This window comes from Bos indicus x Bos taurus, chromosome 5 (assembly GCF_003369695.1).
Source record: "Bos indicus x Bos taurus breed Angus x Brahman F1 hybrid chromosome 5, Bos_hybrid_MaternalHap_v2.0, whole genome shotgun sequence".
Lineage (NCBI taxonomy): Eukaryota > Metazoa > Chordata > Mammalia > Artiodactyla > Bovidae > Bos > Bos indicus x Bos taurus.
In genome coordinates this window covers 110,312,621-110,331,234 of record NC_040080.1, presented here as the reverse complement: position 1 = coordinate 110,331,234, position 18,614 = coordinate 110,312,621, and the positions used below count along the sequence as shown (strand labels likewise).

Sequence of the window (18,614 nt, the reverse complement as noted above, 5' to 3'; positions counted from 1 at the left end):
AGTTGGAAAAGCAAAGAAACAAATTCTTCCATAGAGACTCTAGAAGGAATACAGCCATTGATTTTTCCAGGACTGGGCTGCCTTAGGCCAAGCACCTAAGGGGCCTCCCCCATCAGCAGAAAATTGGATTAAAGGACTTCTGACTTCCAGAACCGCAAAATAATAATTTGGTGATGTTTTAAACCACTAAACTTGTAATAATTTGTTTATAGCAGCCACAGGAAATTAATATGGTCATTTTAGATAGTATCAACAATGGATACTTCAATTACAGCTAGACAAAATTTCAGCCCTTCATTTTGGCACAAGGAGTTCATCAAAGCTATATATTGTCACCCTGCTTATTTAACTTATATGCAGAGTACATCATGTGAAATACTGGACTGGATAAAGCACAAGCTGGAATCAAGATTGCTGTGAGATTATCAATAACCTCAGATATTTGGATGACACCACCCTTATGGCAGAAAGCAAAGAGGAACTAAAGAACCTCTTGATGAAGGTGGAAGACGAGAGTGAAAAAGATGGCTTAAAACTCAACATTGAAAAAACAAGGATCATGGCATTTGGTCCCATCACTTCATGGCAATATATGGAGAAACAATGGAAACAGAGACAGACTTTATTTTCTTGGGCTCCAAAATCACTGCAGATGGTAACTGTGTGTGTGTGTGCTCAGTTGTGTCCAACTCTTTGCAACCCCATGGAATGTAGCCCATAAGGCTCCTCTGTCCATGGAATTTTCCAGGTGATAATTCTGGAATGGGTTGCCATTTCCTTCTCCAGGATGGTGAATGCAGCCATGAAGTTAAAAGATAGCTTCGGAAGTTGGTGATGGACAGGGAAGCCTGGCATTCGGCAGTCCATGGGGTAGCAAAGAGTCTGACACGAGTGAGCGACTGAACTGAACTGCTCCTTGGAAGAAAAGCTATGACCAACCTAGACAGCATATTAAAAAGCAGAGACATTACTTTGCCAAGAAAGATTCAAATAGTCAAAGCTATTATTTCTCCAGTAGTCATGTATGGATGTGAGAGTTGGGCCATTAAGAAGGCTGAGTGTGGCAGAATTGATGTTTTCAAACTGTGGTGTTGGAGAAGACTCTTGAGTGACTAAAAAACAACAGTCCTTCAGACTTTGAATATTTTGGAGACATCTTTATTACTAACAAAAAACTTTAGAAGGCATCTTACAAGTATGTTTCCGTCCAGTTCAGTCGCTCAGTCATGTCCAACTCTTTGCAACCCCATGGACTACTGCATGCCAGGCTTCCCTGTCCACCACCAACTCCCCAAACTTGCTCAAACTCATGTCCATTGAGTTGGTGATACCATCCAACCATCTCATCTTCTGTCGTCCCCTTCTCCTCCTGCCTTCAAGCTTTCCCAGCATCAGGGTCTTTTACAATGAGTCAGTTCTTTGCATCAGGTGGCCAAAATTTTGGAGTTTCAGCTTCAGCATCAGTCCTTCCAATGAATGGTCAAGACTGATTTCCTTTAGGATTGACTGGTAGGATCTCCTTGAAGTCCAGGGGACTCTCAAAAGCCTTTTCCAACACCACAGTTCAAAAGCATCAATTCTTTGGCACTCAGCTTTCTTTATAGGCCAACTCTCACATCCATACCTGACTACTGGAAAAACCATAGCTTTGACTAGATGGACCTTTGTTGGCAAAGTAATGTCTTTGCTTTTGAATATGCTCTCTAGGTTGCTCATAGCTTTTCTTCCAAGGAGAAAGCATCTTTTAATTTTATGGCTGCAGTTACCATCTGCAGTGATTTTGGAGCCCCCCTCAAATAAAGTCTCTCATTGTTTCCATTGTTTCCACATCTATTTGCCATGAAGTGTTCGAACCAGATGCCAAGATCTTCATTTTCTGAATGTTTACCCATCATATTTTCCCTTTCAATGGATACCTTCTTTACCACATCCTCAACTGGGGTCTTGATTAGTCCATAGCATCATCTATTCTGCTTGCAAGGAAAACATTCTAGAGATTCACTGGGAAATGAATCAACCTCGCTATGTATTTTAAGAATTCAACAAAATTTGTAACTCCTGAGCAGTCTTTAGTGATACTATTGATATTTCTACCAGTTCAAACAAATGTGTTGACACCATCAAGGCAGTGAAGGTGTTTTATAGAATGGTGCCTCAAAGCCAGTACTCTGGAATCAGAATTCCCAAGTTCAAATTCTGCCTTTGACACTTACCAGCTTACTTCTCTACAGCTTAGTCTCCTTATCTGTAAAATGACAATAATATTATTATCTATACTTCACAGGGTTCTTCTTAGAATTAAGTGAAATAATCTGTATAAAATTTCTGATCATGGTGTCTGTCACAAATGAATTTTATACATGATCAATACCACTTCACCAATGTTGGGGACCTCTTTATTTCCTTCAGGTCCAGAAATGATTACTCCATCAGACTTCACTGCAATTGAGATGCTAACAACAACAACAGGTTTGGAATGTGAGGTATGACTGCATAATATCTTCAGCTATCTCTCATTTCCTGATTGTGTCTATTAATGTTTCTGTATCACTATCCAAACGCTATTAAAATTCTTTTGGTATGCTCTCAAGTCTTTCTTTGTTAAATTAAGTATGCCTTCAGTTCAGTTCAGTTCAGTCGCTCAGTCATGTTCAACTCTTTGCGACCCCATGAATCACAGCACGCCAGGCCTCCCTGTCCATCACCAACTCCTGGAGTTCACTCAAACTCATGTCCATCGAGTCAGTGATGCCATCCAACCATCTCATCCTCTGCCATCCAACCATCTCATCCTCTGCCATCCCTTTCTCTTCATGCCCGCAATCCGTCCCAGCATCAGGATCTTTTCCAATAAGTCAACTCTTCACATGAGGTGGCCAAAGTATTGCAGTTTCAGTTTCAGCTTCAGCATCAGTCCCTCCAATGAACACCCAGGACTGATCTCCTTTAGGATGTCTTCAGTTCAGTTCAGTTGCTCAGTCGTGTCCGACTCTTTGCAACCCCATGAACTGCAGCACGCCAGGCCTCCCTGTCCATCACCAACTCCTGGAGTTCACTCAGACTCACGTCCATCGAGTCAGTGATGCCATCCAGCCATCTCATCCTCTGTCGTCCCCTTCTCCTCTTGCCCACAATCCCTCCCAGCATCAGGGTCTTTTCCAATGAGTCAACTCTTCGCATGAGGTGGCCAAAGTACTGGAGTTTCAGCTTTAGCATCATTCCTTCCAAAGAAATCCCAGGGCTGATCTCCTTCAGAATGGACTGGTTGGATCTCCTTACAGTCCAAAGGACTCTCAAGAGTCTTCTCCAACACCACAGTTCAAAAGCATCAATTCTTCGGTGCTCAGTCTTCTTCACAGTCCAACTCTCACATCCATACATGACCACAGGAAAAACCATAGCCTTGACTAGATGAACCTTTGTTGACAAAGTAATGTCTCTGCTTTTGAATATGCTATCTAGGTTGGTCATAACTTTCCTTCCAAGGAGTAAGCATCTTTTAATTTCATGGCTGCAGTCACCATCTGCAGTGATTTTGGAGCCCCAAAAAATAAAGTCTGACACTGTTTCCACTGTTTCTCCATCTATTTCCCATGAAGTGATGGGACCAGATGCCATGATCTTCATTTTCTGAATGTTGAACTTTAAGCCAACTTTTTCACTCTCCTCTTTCACTTTCATCAAGAGGCTTTTTAGTTCCTCTTCACTTTCTGCCATAAGGGTGGTGTCATCTGCATATCTGAGGTTATTGATATTTCTCCCGGAAATCTTGATTCCAGCTTGTGCTTCTTCCAGTCCAGCGTTTCTCATGATGTACTCTGCATATAAGTTAAATAAGCAGGGTGACGATATACAGCCTTGACGTACTCCTTTTCCTATTTGGAACCAGTCTGTGGTTCCATGTCCAGTTCTAACTGTTGCTTCCTGACCTGCATGTAGGTTTCTCAAGAGGCAGGTCAGGTGGTCTGGTATTCCCATCTCTTTCAGAATTTTCCAGTTTACTCTGATCCACACAGTCAAAGGCTTTGGCATAGTCAATAAAGCAGAAATAGATGTTTTTCTTTAACTCTCTTGCTTTTTCCATGATCCAGCAGATGTTGGCAATTTGATCTCTGGTTTCTCTGCCTTTTCTAACTGTCAAATATTTCTTAATAATTAGATTCTGGTTACACTAAGAAAAACAAAGTGAAATGCAAATGACCTCTTAAAGATGAGTCCTTAATAACAATAATTTTTGTGATAATTAGGTAGAATAATAATTACATGTGTTAATTTAATTAGATAATTTATTAATTTACAATAATAATTAAATGTGATTCTTTAATAATTCTTTAATGATGATAATTCTTTATAATAATAGGGTATATTTTGGGTTTCTCTATAAACTGGGCATTCAAAAATATTTATCAAGCAGGTACTATATACCATCTGTTGATCTGTGCACATGTTCAGTCATGTCCGACTCTGTGCAACCCTTTGAACTGTAGCCCACCAGGCTCCTCTGTCCATGGGATTATCCAGGCAAGAATACTGGAGTGGGTTGCCATTTTCTCCTCCAAGGGATCATCCATCCTGACCCAGAGCTCAAACTCACATCTCCTGCGTCTCCTGCATTGCAGGCAAATTCTTCACCTGCTGAACCACTGGGGCACTGTGCAAAATGACGAAGATATACGAGTACAAGATAATGTCACTGAATCCCAGAGCTAGTAATTGTCTTGGCTGAGACTTTAGAAATTATCTCCTTACTCCAAATATGCCACTTGTTCTGATAAACCAGTTATTTATCCAACTAACATTTATTCAGCACTATTGCTGGCTAGGAGCTGTTCAGGTAAATTACTGCTTTTACAGAGTGTACATTGTATTGGATTCTAAAGTAGACAATAAGCAAAATTAATTTGCCAAGTTATATAAAACATTGTAGAGATTGGTGCTCAGGAGAAAAATAAAACTATTTTTGATGAAATGATTTTCACTGAGCCTCATTAATAGAGTAACTGTTACTTTAAAGAAAAATCTGAAAAAGTTGAGAGAGTTAACCATGCAAAGAACCATGCAAAGCAATCCAAGCAGAGGGATCAGCAAATGCAAAGGCCCTGAGCTGAGAATGTACCTAACAACCTAAAAAAATGAAAGAATAGCAAGGAGGTCATGCAGTGAGTCCAGAGTGAAATAATAGGAAATAGATTATGTAAGGCCTTGTGGATGATTGTAAAGACTGTGGCTTTCATTCTAAGTGACTTCGAAAGAGCAAAGGGAGATTTTTGAGCAGATGAATTATATGATCTGCATATGTCATCTGCAGATCTGAGGTTATTGATATTTCTCCTGGAAATCTTGATTCCAGCCTGTGCTTCCTCCAGCCCAGCGTTTCTCATGATGTACTCTGCATATAAGTTAAATAAGCCGGGGGACTATATACAGCCTTGACATACTCCTTTTCCTATTTGGAACCAGTCTGTGGTTCCACGTCCAGTTCTAACTGTTGCTTCCTGACCTGCATGTAGGTTTCTCAAGAGGCAGGTCAGGTGGTCTGGTATTCCCATCTCTTGAAGAATTTTCCACAGTTTATTGTGATCCACACAGTCAAAGGCTTTGGCATAGTCAATAAAGCAGAAGTAGATGTTTTTTCTGGAACTCTCTTGCTTTTTCCATGATCCAGCGGATGTTGGCAATTTGATCTCTGGTTCCTCTGCCTTTTCTAAAACCAGCTTGAGCATCTGGAAGTTCATGGTTCATGTATTGCTGAAGCCCGGCTTGGAGAATTTTGAGCATTACTTTACTAGCGTGTGAGATGAGTGCAATTGTGCGGTGGTTTGAGCATTCTTTGGCACTGCCTTTCTTCGGGATTTAGTTTGACCTTAAACCTGATTTTCTGTCTACGAAATAGGGAAAAATTTTAATACCTACCTCAGAGGGTGTTTTTGTGGAAATAAAATGGACTAATTAGAATGATGTCTGGAGCATAGTAAGTAGATGATATTTATCATTGCTACAGTTATTAGTATAATTTATATAGAATATAATTTATAAGCTTTGAAAAATCTGCAACTTTATCTAGAAGTCTGTAAGCTATATGTAAAAAAATAAATTTTAATGATTCTATCCAGACATGCCCAACTGATATTTGATTTTTAATGAAATATTTGGATAATATTAAGTTGTTATTTTTAAACTGACATTAACAGAAGTCTTAATCATACTAGCTTTATACAGCATAATATGAAGGGTCACCTGCCACTGTTTTAAGTCTGCTTGCAGAACACTGATCTAGACAATTTGGGACAAGACTTCAGTTTTCTCAGAAGTTGAGTATGTGGGCAGTTCTGATATCAAATCAATATTAAGGTAAAATTAAATGAATCATACTGCTGAGTATTTTAGAGAAGATACCTCAACAAAAGCCACTGTGAAATTTTCATTGTTCATCTTTCAAAAGATTCTGTATTTAGGAAGTGTATACTATAGGCAATGTGAATGAGAAATTTAAAACATTAGTTGAAAATGGAAAAAAATGCATTAATTTTTCTTTTTTATTAACAGCCTCAACAATTTGATCCTGTTTATAACTGTAGCCAATATATATGTCTTAACATGGAATGGAAGTTGTACAACTGGTCTCTTAATTGCCCAAAGGACTTGGAAATGCCTGACTGTGGTTTCCGGGGAAGACCTGTTCAAGTGAATAGTGATATCTGCTGCCCTGAGTGGGAATGTCCATGTGAGTTTTATCAGTTTTAAATCAGGGGGAGATGGTTATTTTTTTGAAGCTATCACTTCATCAAGTCAAAGTTCATTTGACTTATGATTTTGGCTTCCAATAACTTTTAAAGTTGCTTTTTGTCAAACATAATAAAACCAATTTGAAAGATGTTTTTAAAGGAGAAGTTATTACTGTAATACAAATAATTAGTTAATAGACTAAATCTACTCTCTATCACTTTTTAGGTCGGTGTTCCATGTTGTCAGAACTCAGCATTATTACTTTTGATGGAAATAATGCAGCATTATATAGTATGGCTTCTTATATCTTAGTAAGAATTCCTGGGGAAGTTATAGTTGCTCATATTGAAAAATGTTCCATGAATCAGGTAAGTCATAATTTATTCTTGTGTCATTTATTCATAAATCTAGCAGCTGAAGTATGTTGCAACATTAGGTATTCCCACAATAAGAAGGGACTCAAGAATTCACTGAGATTTATCTTCTGGTACTTAAAACATGAATATATTTCAAGTGAATATATTTAGAAGCATATAATATTAATCCAAATAATGTTTTTAAAAGTCAAGTAGTGTATTTTTTTTTAAGTGTTTTATCTTTATATCTTTTTTTTTTTTTTTTCCCAGGATGGAAACTCATTTAAAAAGCTAGTGAGTATTTGGAAAATGTTTAGTAAATTACTTCTATTTATTGCTAAAATTATGTTTAACTCCATAAAGTTTCAATTTTTTTTCAATGAAGGCTTCCTCTGGAAGAGTCTCTGGACTTTGTTTTAAGAAGTTAAATTTGACCACATCTCTACATAAAGTACTTGTCAATCGGGTAGCAAGAAAGGTAGGAACACAAAGTTAAAACATGTCTTCACCTTAGATGAAACTGAGAAATTATGTAAGTACAGTTATTTCCTAAAAGAGGGGAATTAAGCATATCAGTGGATTTCCATTGCTACGATGTCTAATCATTCTTTTTACGGACAGTATAAAAATGTGTTTCATAATCTTATATGTCTCCTACCATAACCTCCCAACTGTTGCAAATGTTTCTCCTTTTGTGAGGTTAACTAAAACTGCCATGTTAAACATTCTAAAGCTCTCTCGAGAATGTGAGTTGCTGAGCTTCCTAGTGTTAGAGTTAATGTTAGTGTTTCAAATTAGACAAAGTGGAAATGAGGTGAAAGAGGGGATCATAAGGTTGCAAAGAGTAGCAGGCAGCCAAGAATACCAGAATGAAGACCATGGAGAGAACAAATGGAAAGAGTAGTTTTGAAATATTGATACTGTTGACTGATAGCTAAAATAAGAAAAAAAAATGAAGGAATATTTAAATTTATTGAAATAAATGGGAGAAGAGCAATGCATCATTAAAAAGCTGGAAAGGAGCCTTTTGATTTTACAGAGAAAACCTTTATCCCAAGGAATTATGCTTCCCCAGTAGGAGTGTTGAGAGCTGGATGACTCACTCAGACATATAGTGCAGTGCGTGCTCAGTCATGTCTGACTCTTTGCAACCCCGTGGTCTGTAGCCCACCAGGCTACTCTGCCCATGGGGTTCTCCAGGCAAGAATATTGGAATACGGTACCATTTCCTCCTCCAGGGGTCTTCCCAACCCACAGATCAAACCCAATCTCCTGCATTGGCAGGCAGATTCTTTACCACTAGCGCCACCTGGGAAGCCCTCAGATAACACATGGTGCTCTCAAAAATAGAAGAAAGCAATATGTAAAGATTTAGCTCAAAATGGCTGAGATGTTATGTGTTTTTCAGAAATAATTCTGTTAGCACAGGCCATAGATTCTGAACTTGAAACAGTGTTAAAGCAAGTCTATATTCAGTAAAATGTCAGAAAGTTTAGGAGCAGTGACCCCATAGGAGACTGACCCAGCCTTGCCTATGAGTGTCCAGGAGTCTACGGCAGAGGCATGGGTTGGTGGGGGCCTGCTGCAGGGTGAGGGGCACTGAGGTCGGCAGTGTGTGCATTGGGATCTTCTGAAGGAGGTTGCCATTATCTTCATTACCTCCACCATAGTTTGGTCTCAGGTCAAACAACAGGGAGGGAACACAGCCCTCCCTGCCCATCAACAGAAAATTGGATTAAAGATTTACTGAGCATGGCCCCACCCATCAGAACAAGACCCAATTTTCAGTCAGTCTCTCCCATCAGAAAGCTTCCATAAGCCTCTTATCCTTCTCCATCAGAGGGCAGACAGAATGAAAACCACAATCACAGAAAACTAATCAATCTGATCACATGGACCACAGCCTTGTCTAACTCAATGAAACTACGAGCCATGCCATGTAGGGCCACCCAAGACAGACGGGTCATAATGGAGAGTTCTGACAAATCGTGGTCCACTGGAGAAGGGAATGGCAAACCACTTCAGTATTATTGCCTTGAGAACCCCATGAAAAGGCAAAAAGATAGGACACTGAAAAATGAACTCCCCAGGTCAGTAGGGGAAGAGTAGAGAATTATGCTACTGGATAAGAGTAGAGAAATACTCCAGAAAGAATGAAGAGACGGAGCCAAAGCAAAAAACAACCCCCAGTTGTGGACATGACTAGTGATGAAAGTAAAGTCCGATGCTGTAAAGAACAATCTTGCGTAGGAACCCGGGATGTTAGGTCCATGAACCAAGGTAAATTGGAAGTGGTCAAACAGGGGATGGCAACAGTGAACATTGACATTTTAGGAATCAGTGAACTAAAATGGACTGGAATGTGCAAATTTAACTCAGATGACCATTATATCTACTACTGTGGGCAAGAATCCCTTAGAAGAAATGGAGTAGCCCTCATAGTCAATAAAGAGTCTGAAATGCAGAACATGTGTGCAATCTCAAAAATGACAGAATGATCTTGGTTTGTTTCCAAGGCAAACCATTCAATATTATAGTAATCCAAGTCTATGCTCCAACCAGTAATGCTAAAAAAGCTGAAGTTGAAATGTTCTACGAAGACTTACAAGATCTTCTAGATCTAATACCCAAAAAAAGATGTCCTTTTCATTATAGAGGACTGGAATGCAAAAATAGGAAGTCAAGAGGTATCTGGAGTAACAAGCAAGTTTGGTCTTGGAGTACAAAATGAAGCAGGGCAAAGGCCAACAGAGTTTTGTCAAACAAAGCACTGGACATAGCAAAAACCTTCTTGCAACAACACAAGAGACATGTGTTAGACATCCCATGGACATCACCAGATGGTCAATACTGAAATCAGATTGACTTTGTTCTTTGTAGCCAAAGATGGAGAAACTGTATACAGTCAGCAAAAACAAGACGGGGAGCTGACTGTGGCTGAGATCATGAACTCCTTATTGCAAAATTCAGACAAAAATTGAAAAAAGTAGGGAAAACAATGACACCATTCAGGTATGACCTAAATCAAATCCCTTACGGTTATACAGTGCAAGTGACAAATAGATTCAAGGGATTAGACCTGACAGAGTGCCTGAAGAACTGTGGATGGAGGTTCCTGACATTGTACAGCGGGCAGTGATCAAGATCATGCCCAAGAAAAAGAAATGCAAAGAGGCAAAATGGTTGTCTGAGGGGCCCTTAAAAAGAGCTGAGAAAAGAAAAGAAGTGAAAGGCAAAGGAGAAAATGAAAGATATACATATTTGAAGGCAGAGTTCCAAAGAATAGCAAGGAGAGATAAGAAAACCTTCCTCAGTGACCAAAGCAAAAAAATAGAGGAAAACAAGAATGGGAAAGACTAGAGATCTCGTCAAGAAAATTAGAGATACCAAGGGGACATTTCATGCAAAGATGGGCACAATAAATGAAGGAAACAATATGGACCTAACAGAAGCAGGAGATATTAAGAAGAGGTGGCAAGAATACACAGAACCATGCAAAAAACTTTCATGACCCATATAACCGTGATGGTGTGATCACTTACTTAGAGCCAGACATCCTGGAATGTAAAGTCAAGTAGGCCTTAGGAAGCATCACTGTGAAAAAAACTAATGGAGGTGATCAAATTCCAGTTGAGCTATTTCAAATCCTAAAAGATGATGCTGTGAAAGGGCTGCACTCAATATGCCAGCAAATTTGTAAAACTCAGCAGTGGCCACAGGACTGGAAAAATGCAGTTTTCATTCCAATCCCAAAGAAAGGCAACGCCAAAGAATGTTCAAACTACCACACAATTGCACTCATCTCACACACTAGCAAAGTAATGCTCAAAATTCTCCAAACCAGGCTTCAACAGTACGTGAACCATGAACTTCGAGATGTTCAAGCTGGATTTAGAAAAGGCAGAGGAACTAGAGATCAAATTGCCAACATCTGTTGGATCATTGAAAAAGTAAGAGAATTCCAGAAAAGCATCAACTTCTGCTTTATTGACTATGCCAAAGCCTTCAACTGTGTGGATCACTACAAATTGTGGAAAATTCTTAGAGATGGTAATACCAGACCACCTTACCTGCCTCCTGAGAAATCTTTGTGCAGGTCAAGAAGCAATAGTTAGAACTGGACATGGAAAACAGACTTGTTCCAAATTGGGAAGGGAGCACATCAAAGCTGTATATTGTCACCCTGCTTATTTAACTTACATGCAGAGTACATCATGAGAAACGCTGGGCTGCAAGAAGCACAAGCTGGAATCAAGATTGCCGGGAGAAACATCAATAACCTCAGATATGCAGATGACACCACACTTACGGCAGAAAGTGAAGAAGAACTAAAGAGCCTCTTGATAAAAGTGAAAGAGGAGAGTGAAAAAGTTGGCTTAAAACTCAACATTCAGAAAACTAAGATCATGGCATCTGGTCCCATCACTTTATGGAAAATAGATGGGGAGACAATGGAAACAATGAGAGACTTTATTTTTTGGGGCTCCAAAATCACTGCAGATGGTGACTGCACCCATGAAATTAAAAGATGCTTGCTCCTTGGAAGAAAAGCTATGACCAACCTAGATGGCGTTTTAAAAAACAGAGATGTTACTTTGCCAACAAAAGTCCATCTAGTCAAAGCTGTGGTTTTTCCAATAGTCCTGTATGGGTGTGAGAGTTGGGCTCTAAAGGAAGCTGAACGTCAAAGAATTGATGCTTTTCAACAGTAGTGTTGGAGAACTCTTGAGAGTCCCTTGGACTGCAAGGAGATCCAACCAGTCAATCCTAAAGGAAATCAGTCCTGAAATTTCATTGGAAGGACTGACGCTGAAGCTGAAAATCCAATACTTTGGCCATATGATGTGAAGAACTAACTCATTGGAAAAGACGCTGATGCTTGGAAAAATTTAAAGCAGGAAGAGAAGGGGACGAGAGAGGATGAGATGCTTGGATGGCATCACTCACTCAATGGCCATGAGTTTGAACAAGCTCTGGGAGTTGGTGATGGACAGGGAAGCCTGCTGTGCTGCAGTCCAGGGGGTCACAAAGAGTCAGACATGATTGAGCTACTGAACTGAACTGAAACTTACAATTGAATGCATGGCTTTTTTGGATGCTAGAATATCTATATATATCTTTGGCTTTCATAAGGTTGGTATATAATAGTGGGTGGGAAATAAGCTTGAACCTGGTCAGCACTATGGTTGTGAGCATTTGGGTGGAAGGGCTTATTTTCAGCTTCAGCTGAACTGCTGATTGGTCATGTATTCAGTTGAAAACTTACTAACTTAAAAAAATCATTTAGTGAGAGTATGTGATAAAATGAAACAGTTCCTGATCTCAAGTAACTTGCAGTTGTGTGTGGGGTGCGTACATGTAATTTTTTTGCCAACTAAAGGCAGCAGTAGCCAAAATGATAAGAGTCATGACCAAGATATCATGGAAACAGAGATAAGGCTCATTTAAATGCTGTGTATAGGAGGGTCAAATAGATATTTTTGGAGAAGTGACACCTGAGATAAATCTTAAAGAATGAGTAGAAATTCAGCAGGCAAAGGATGTTTCAGCTTGAGGGTAGCAGTATGAGGAAGATTTAAAGATTAGAAATTGGATGGTTAGTTAGGTATAAATTTGAGAATTTTACTGATAGTTATATAGCTCGTGGTTCATTGTCATCACTGTTATTTAAAGCACTGTTTTCAAAGTAAAATCCTTAGATTGCTTGTAGTAGTATTACAAAGAAAGCATGTTAAAAATATAAAATCTAGAATCCAGCTGAAACTTGGAAAGTAGAATTTCTGAAAATCCTAATCTTTACCAAGCCTCACAGGTGGTTGTTATGAGCATTATAAGTAAAGAAACACTTATTTAGATCAAAGAGAGAACCCAGATTAAAGACCTCAGACAGACGCTCTACCGTCTGAGCCACCACGGAAGTCCGATAAAAAGCTTTATCTTAAATTTATATTAGGAAGTAATAGTGTAATCAACATATATTGAGGGAAGCAAATTAAAATAGTATAGAACTTAGAGGAAGGCTTGGTTTTGTAGAAAGCAAAGGTCACTGTTGCCGTTTACTCGCTGAGTAGTGTCTGACTCTTCCGTGGCCCCATGGACTGTAGCCCACTGAGATCCTCTGTTCATGGGGTTTTCCAGGCAGGGATACTGGAGTGGGTTACCATTTCCTTCTCCAGGGCATCTTCTCGACCCAGGGATTGAACCCGAGGCTCCCGCCACATCCCCTGCATTGGCAGGCAGATTCTTTACCACTGAGCCACCTGGGACGCCCCCAGATATTGAATATAACAAGACACGAAAGAACAATACAAGAATTTAGGAGTTCTGAGGAACTGACACCACAGGGTGTATATTAAAGCGTAAACATCGCTCTGACAGGTGTACATGCATTATGTCATTTTAGGTAGAGGTGGATTCTGCTGTTGTGCCTTTGCCCTTTTCAAATCAAGATCTGTCCATAGAGGATTCTGGTTCAATGTATGTGATTACTACTCCAGCTGGACTAATCATAAAGTGGACTCATCTGACGGGGATCGTAGACATTCATTTTGGCTCTCAATTTAATTTGTCATCCTACACAGAAGGACTTTGTGGTGAGCACTGCTTTTCAAATATCTGTTTCTTCTTCTTTTTTTTTTTTCTGTTCACATTACACAGCTTTGGCCGCTCATTCCCTGCTTTATTTGGACTGAAGAGATATTACTAACTTTCAGTACCTCATGTGAATACTGAAGGAAACAATGTCTTTCTATAAATGGAAAGGAAGAAGCAAGATAATACAGTTCAATTTGGGTGTTTTTTAGAGATACATTCTTACCACTGTTGCTACAATACTGTTTGCATTCCTACTATCTCATCTTTATTAAGCATTAATGAAATCTCAGGCATTATTTTACAAACTTTATCTCATTCAATTCTAGCAGTAACCCTAATAAGTAGGCACCAGTGTTAATTTATAAGTGATAAAAATGAGGCATAGAATGATGAAAAACTTTGTTTCTTACTTACTTTTTAAAGTTTGACATCAAAGAAAGCTTAGTTAAGTCATCTTGAAAGGTATATTCAGGGAGCACAATGTTCTGAATATTAGTCCCAGTTTTGTTATGAAGTGTAAAGCCTAGATGTGCCTTTATGCTTAGGTTTCATATCACAATATGTTATATAGATACATAGTTACAAGCCAAAGGAAACAAATTAGAAATATCTCTAGGTACATAAAAAAAAAAATTCTGACTGGTGTCTGCTAGGCGATATCCCCTTTACAGATGTTTAAGTGAACATCAGTTTCCTTATCTTTCAGATGGGAATAGTAAAATCCACCTTCAAGATTGTTGTTAGAATTGAATGTGAAAGTTAATGTAACACTCTGAAAACATTGTTTAATGCAGTCAATAAATATTAGCTTAGCACAAATATACCTATTTTAAGCTCACTGAATATTAATTGAGTAAAAGTTTATGGATGAGTTTCTGAGCATCTGACCTTATGCTTCATACCAACGACTCAAAAGAAATAGACCAGGTCCTCGCTCTCAACAAACTGCCTGAAATACCCAAATTTCTTCTTAAAAAATGTAAAGCCTTTAGTGGAAAATTTGGCTAAAGTGGTTGATAATTTTCTTGCCTGCTTAGAGCATGCTAAACATAGCACAACCTTCTCTGGTGACTTAAGTCATCGTTGCGGAAATAGTTATTGAGTATGCACTGAATTGTGTGTGCATAAAAATTGAATAGGTATCACTGAATAATAACTCAGAGACATTGGGAATGCATATGTTTTCTGGTTTATCACTTCTGTGTGCTATGACTTCTGTTTGCTTTTCATGCTTGTTTTCTTCTTTTACTGTCACCTTGTCTTTTATGGAGACAGCGTGCTAACTGGATTCTTAGCTAATCATTACAGAGAAGGGGCTAGGGTCACCTTTTTGCTAACAAAGATCACCCTCTAAACTTCTACAGTGGGAGAGAGGTGGTTTCTTTAAAGAAAAGCAGGGTGCTGGCTGATAGAGTTGTCGTGACCCAAATTGAGCCTGGACACCAGAATGGGAGGTCTATATTGACAACTTGTTCTACAAAGAACTGTGAAGTCTGCAGGAGTGGTGGCTGGAGGTGCAATGAAACATATTTTGACTAGCAATTACCTTTCCCCAGGAGAGTTTAGACTTTTAAAATAGCTGTTTTACAGTATAGTTGGCTTAACTTGAGGTATTTTTATTTTTGTTTGTTTGCTTTGGTTATTTATTTTTTTCCACTGTATTCAGTCTCCTGTATATTTACAGGTATGGCGCAACTATGGCAGCTGAAACCCTTATTGATCTTGATATAACTGCTTGAGGATTAAGATTTGATACTTGAAAAAAATGTTTAATTCATGTTTTTTATAGCTAGGAGTCTTAGGAATTAAGAAAAAATTATATCTTAGAGTAGAGTGGAATTCAGGTAAGGTATGATCAGGATCTAGGTTCACTTCTTTCTACTTTCCTTGGCTCTGCACTTGACTAGATAAAAAGTAAGTTATGCCCACTAGGCTGGGGAATACCTTGTCAGATTTAAGAACTACTTCTTAAATTAGGAGATAGTGGTAATAGTGAAAGAGCACTGAGACAGAATCAATCTTCTCTTTCTTCTCCTATGATCTTTTCACAAATCTTAACTTCTAGGATCATGGTTTCTTTCTTATCTGGCTAAGAAAGGTCTACACTATATAATCCATGTGTAATTTTTAAAAAAAATCCATCAACATTAGAGTCAAAGGACATAAATTTGGTACTTGATTCAGTAAATTATTTATTCATTTTAAAGCAGTTATTGAGTTGATTTATTTCTGCTGGCTATACTAGGTTAAAGTTAAAAGCATTTTCTTCTAAATGTCACACATCTTTTTAGGAATTTGCAATGAAGATCCAGATGATGATCTAAGGATGCAAAATGGCACAATCATTACAAATATGGAAGACATAGAATTGTTTATTGAGAGCTGGGAAATTGAGAAATCATTTAAAGTAACAACAAGAAGGCCTGCTAGGAATTGTACTGAGCAAGACTGCAGTCACTGCATTGAGTTATTAAATAGAAGAGTTTTCACCCCATGTCATGATGCAGTAAGTTGAAAGCAACCATAAATCAGAACTGTTGTGTCAGATATGTTGAGAGTAAAAGCCAATAAATTCTTGTTCTTGCCATGATGTTCTTCCACTAAGAATAGTTTATCCCCAGGGGAATTCAAAATCATTCACTGTTTATTGACTTACAGAACAGGAAGAATAACTATCTTTTCCCTTATGTATTTTAATGACCTGTGTCTCCAGCTTTCAAGAAAAATGAAACATTGTCCTATGAATAAATTCCTACAGAGGAGAGAGATGAATGCCACTCAATAACTCAGTATAAAACCCAAGACAGTGAGGCGTTAGTCAACTCTGAGGTGTAGACTTATAACAGAATCTGCCACATATTTAATTTAATTGTTCTTTGTTAGTCTCTAACTTCCTGACTTTAGGTGACTCAATTCAGTTCAGTTCAGTCGCTCAGTCATGTCTGACTCTTTGTGACCCCATGAATTGCAGCATGCCAGGCCTTCCTGTCCATCACCAACTCCCAGAGTTCACTCAGACTCCCGTCCTTTGAGTAAGTGATGCCATCCAGCCATCTCATCCTCTGTTGTCTCTTCTCCTCCTGCCCCCAATCCCTCCCAGCATCAGAGTCTTTTCCAATGAGTCAACTCTTCGCATGAGGTGGCCAAAGTACTGGAGTTTCAGCTTTAGCATCATTCCTTCCAAGAATACCCAGGACTGATGTCCTTTAGAATAGTGGATATTTAAACAACCTGTATTGTTTTTTAAAAAAGGATTCATTGTTAGAAACAAAGGACAAGCAAATACAGCATTTCATGAATCATTAAATGAAAAGTTGGTGAGTATCAAGCACCTACTAGGAACCGTGTTCCTACTATAACTCCTATGATACAAAGATGAGTAAGACCCTCTCCTTGCTCTCAAAAAGTTTAGAAGGAAGGCAAGTCCGTGAACAGATTCATCACAGTATACACTGTGAAGATGAATAGGAGCCCACATTAGAAGACTTCCCAGAGTTTCAGACATTTGAATTATTTGGAAGGATGTTTGCCAGGAGAGAAGAGGGAGGAAGGGAGACCGAGGCAAAGAAAACAGTATGACAGGAGCTGGGTTGCTAGAAATGACTGTGTTAGGAAAACATTGAAATAGCTTAATGCAAGACTACGGGGAGGAGTCTGGGAAGGAGAGCGAGTGAACTGTCAAAGCAGAAGGACTCCACTCTGCAGGATCTTCTGTGTTCCTCTGCTGACTGTGGACGCCATAGATCTCAGCCTGTGCTATGAGTTTCCTGAGGGAAAGTCATGGGATAAAAATGGTGCATCTTTCTGGGGCTTCAGTTTTACTCAGAGATTGGCAGGCAAATACATTTTAAATGTTTATGTTTTAAAGTGCATGTGTATAAAAATGAAAAAAATTGCAAATAATTTTAAACTCATCTCAGTGCCATTGTAATCTATCTTTTTAAAGCATAACAACTTTAAAAAATTGCTTTTTTAACTGGGAACTTATAAGATTGATTATTAAATCAGGAGACTTTTCAGCTTGACTATTCAAGGCATAGTGAAGCAACCCAAGATATTATTTAATCTCTGATAGTCCCAGCTTTCCCTTCAGATCGTCCCAGTGAATTTGACAGCAAAAGAAGGGGTACTGTTTATTTAGTTTTCCTACTTCTAATATTCATCTTCGTTTGCAAATGTCCACATAGTAGGCAGATGATCTTTTGAAAATGGAAACACAATTGGATTATTTCTCTACCTAAAATCCTTCGGGGTCTTTCACTTACTCTTAGAATTCATTCTTAACTTCTTATCAGGGCTTATAATTTCCTTTGTGCTTTGGCCTGCCTGCTTTTCCAGCTTCCCCTTGTGCTACACTTTTCTGGTTGTCTAAGGTCCAGGCATTTCAGTCTCCTTTCAACTGTTTCACTATTTCAAGATTTTCCTGTGCATGGGCTTTTATGCCTGCAGTGTCCTAAGCTGGAACACTGCCCGCCTCTGATCTCTTTAAGCATGGTGACGCCTCTTGCTTCTATATATAGGCTTTAACTATGAGATCCATCTGCCAGTACAGGAGATGTAAGAGACATGGGTTCAACTGCTGGATCAGGAAGATCCCCTGGAGAAGGGCATGGCAATCCACTCCAGTATCCTTTCCTGGAGAATCCCATGGACAGAGGACCCTTGTGGGCTACAGTCCCTAGGGTCTCAAAGAGTCAGACATGACTGAAGCGACTTAGCATGCACAGATAACATTTATCTTATCTAAACTGTGTGTTTAAACAATTATAAATTCAGAAGTTACATCTAATATTATGCAACTTTAAAGATCTAAGGTCAAAGAGGAACTGTTACAAATATTGACTTGCTACTACCTTTTGATTCTCCAAATAGTTTTAGTCTTGGAGAATCAAAAATCAATCTAGCTTAGGGCCTTCAGTTCAGTTCAGTTCAGTCGCT

At 38.8% G+C, this 18,614-nt stretch overlaps 1 protein-coding gene across 1 annotated transcript in view; it reads left to right on the top strand.

Moving 5' to 3' along the window:
• Window positions 1-18,614, top strand: part of OTOGL (otogelin like) — a 174,013-nt gene that overhangs the window by 122,587 nt on the left and 32,812 nt on the right. The window contains exons 37-43 of the mRNA XM_027543285.1: window positions 2,410-2,483; window positions 6,547-6,724; window positions 6,952-7,094; window positions 7,353-7,376; window positions 7,468-7,560; window positions 13,486-13,675; window positions 15,968-16,182. Of these exons, the coding sequence (XP_027399086.1) occupies window positions 2,410-2,483; window positions 6,547-6,724; window positions 6,952-7,094; window positions 7,353-7,376; window positions 7,468-7,560; window positions 13,486-13,675; window positions 15,968-16,182 (917 nt within the window). The remainder of the gene's footprint in view (window positions 1-2,409; window positions 2,484-6,546; window positions 6,725-6,951; window positions 7,095-7,352; window positions 7,377-7,467; window positions 7,561-13,485; window positions 13,676-15,967; window positions 16,183-18,614) is intronic.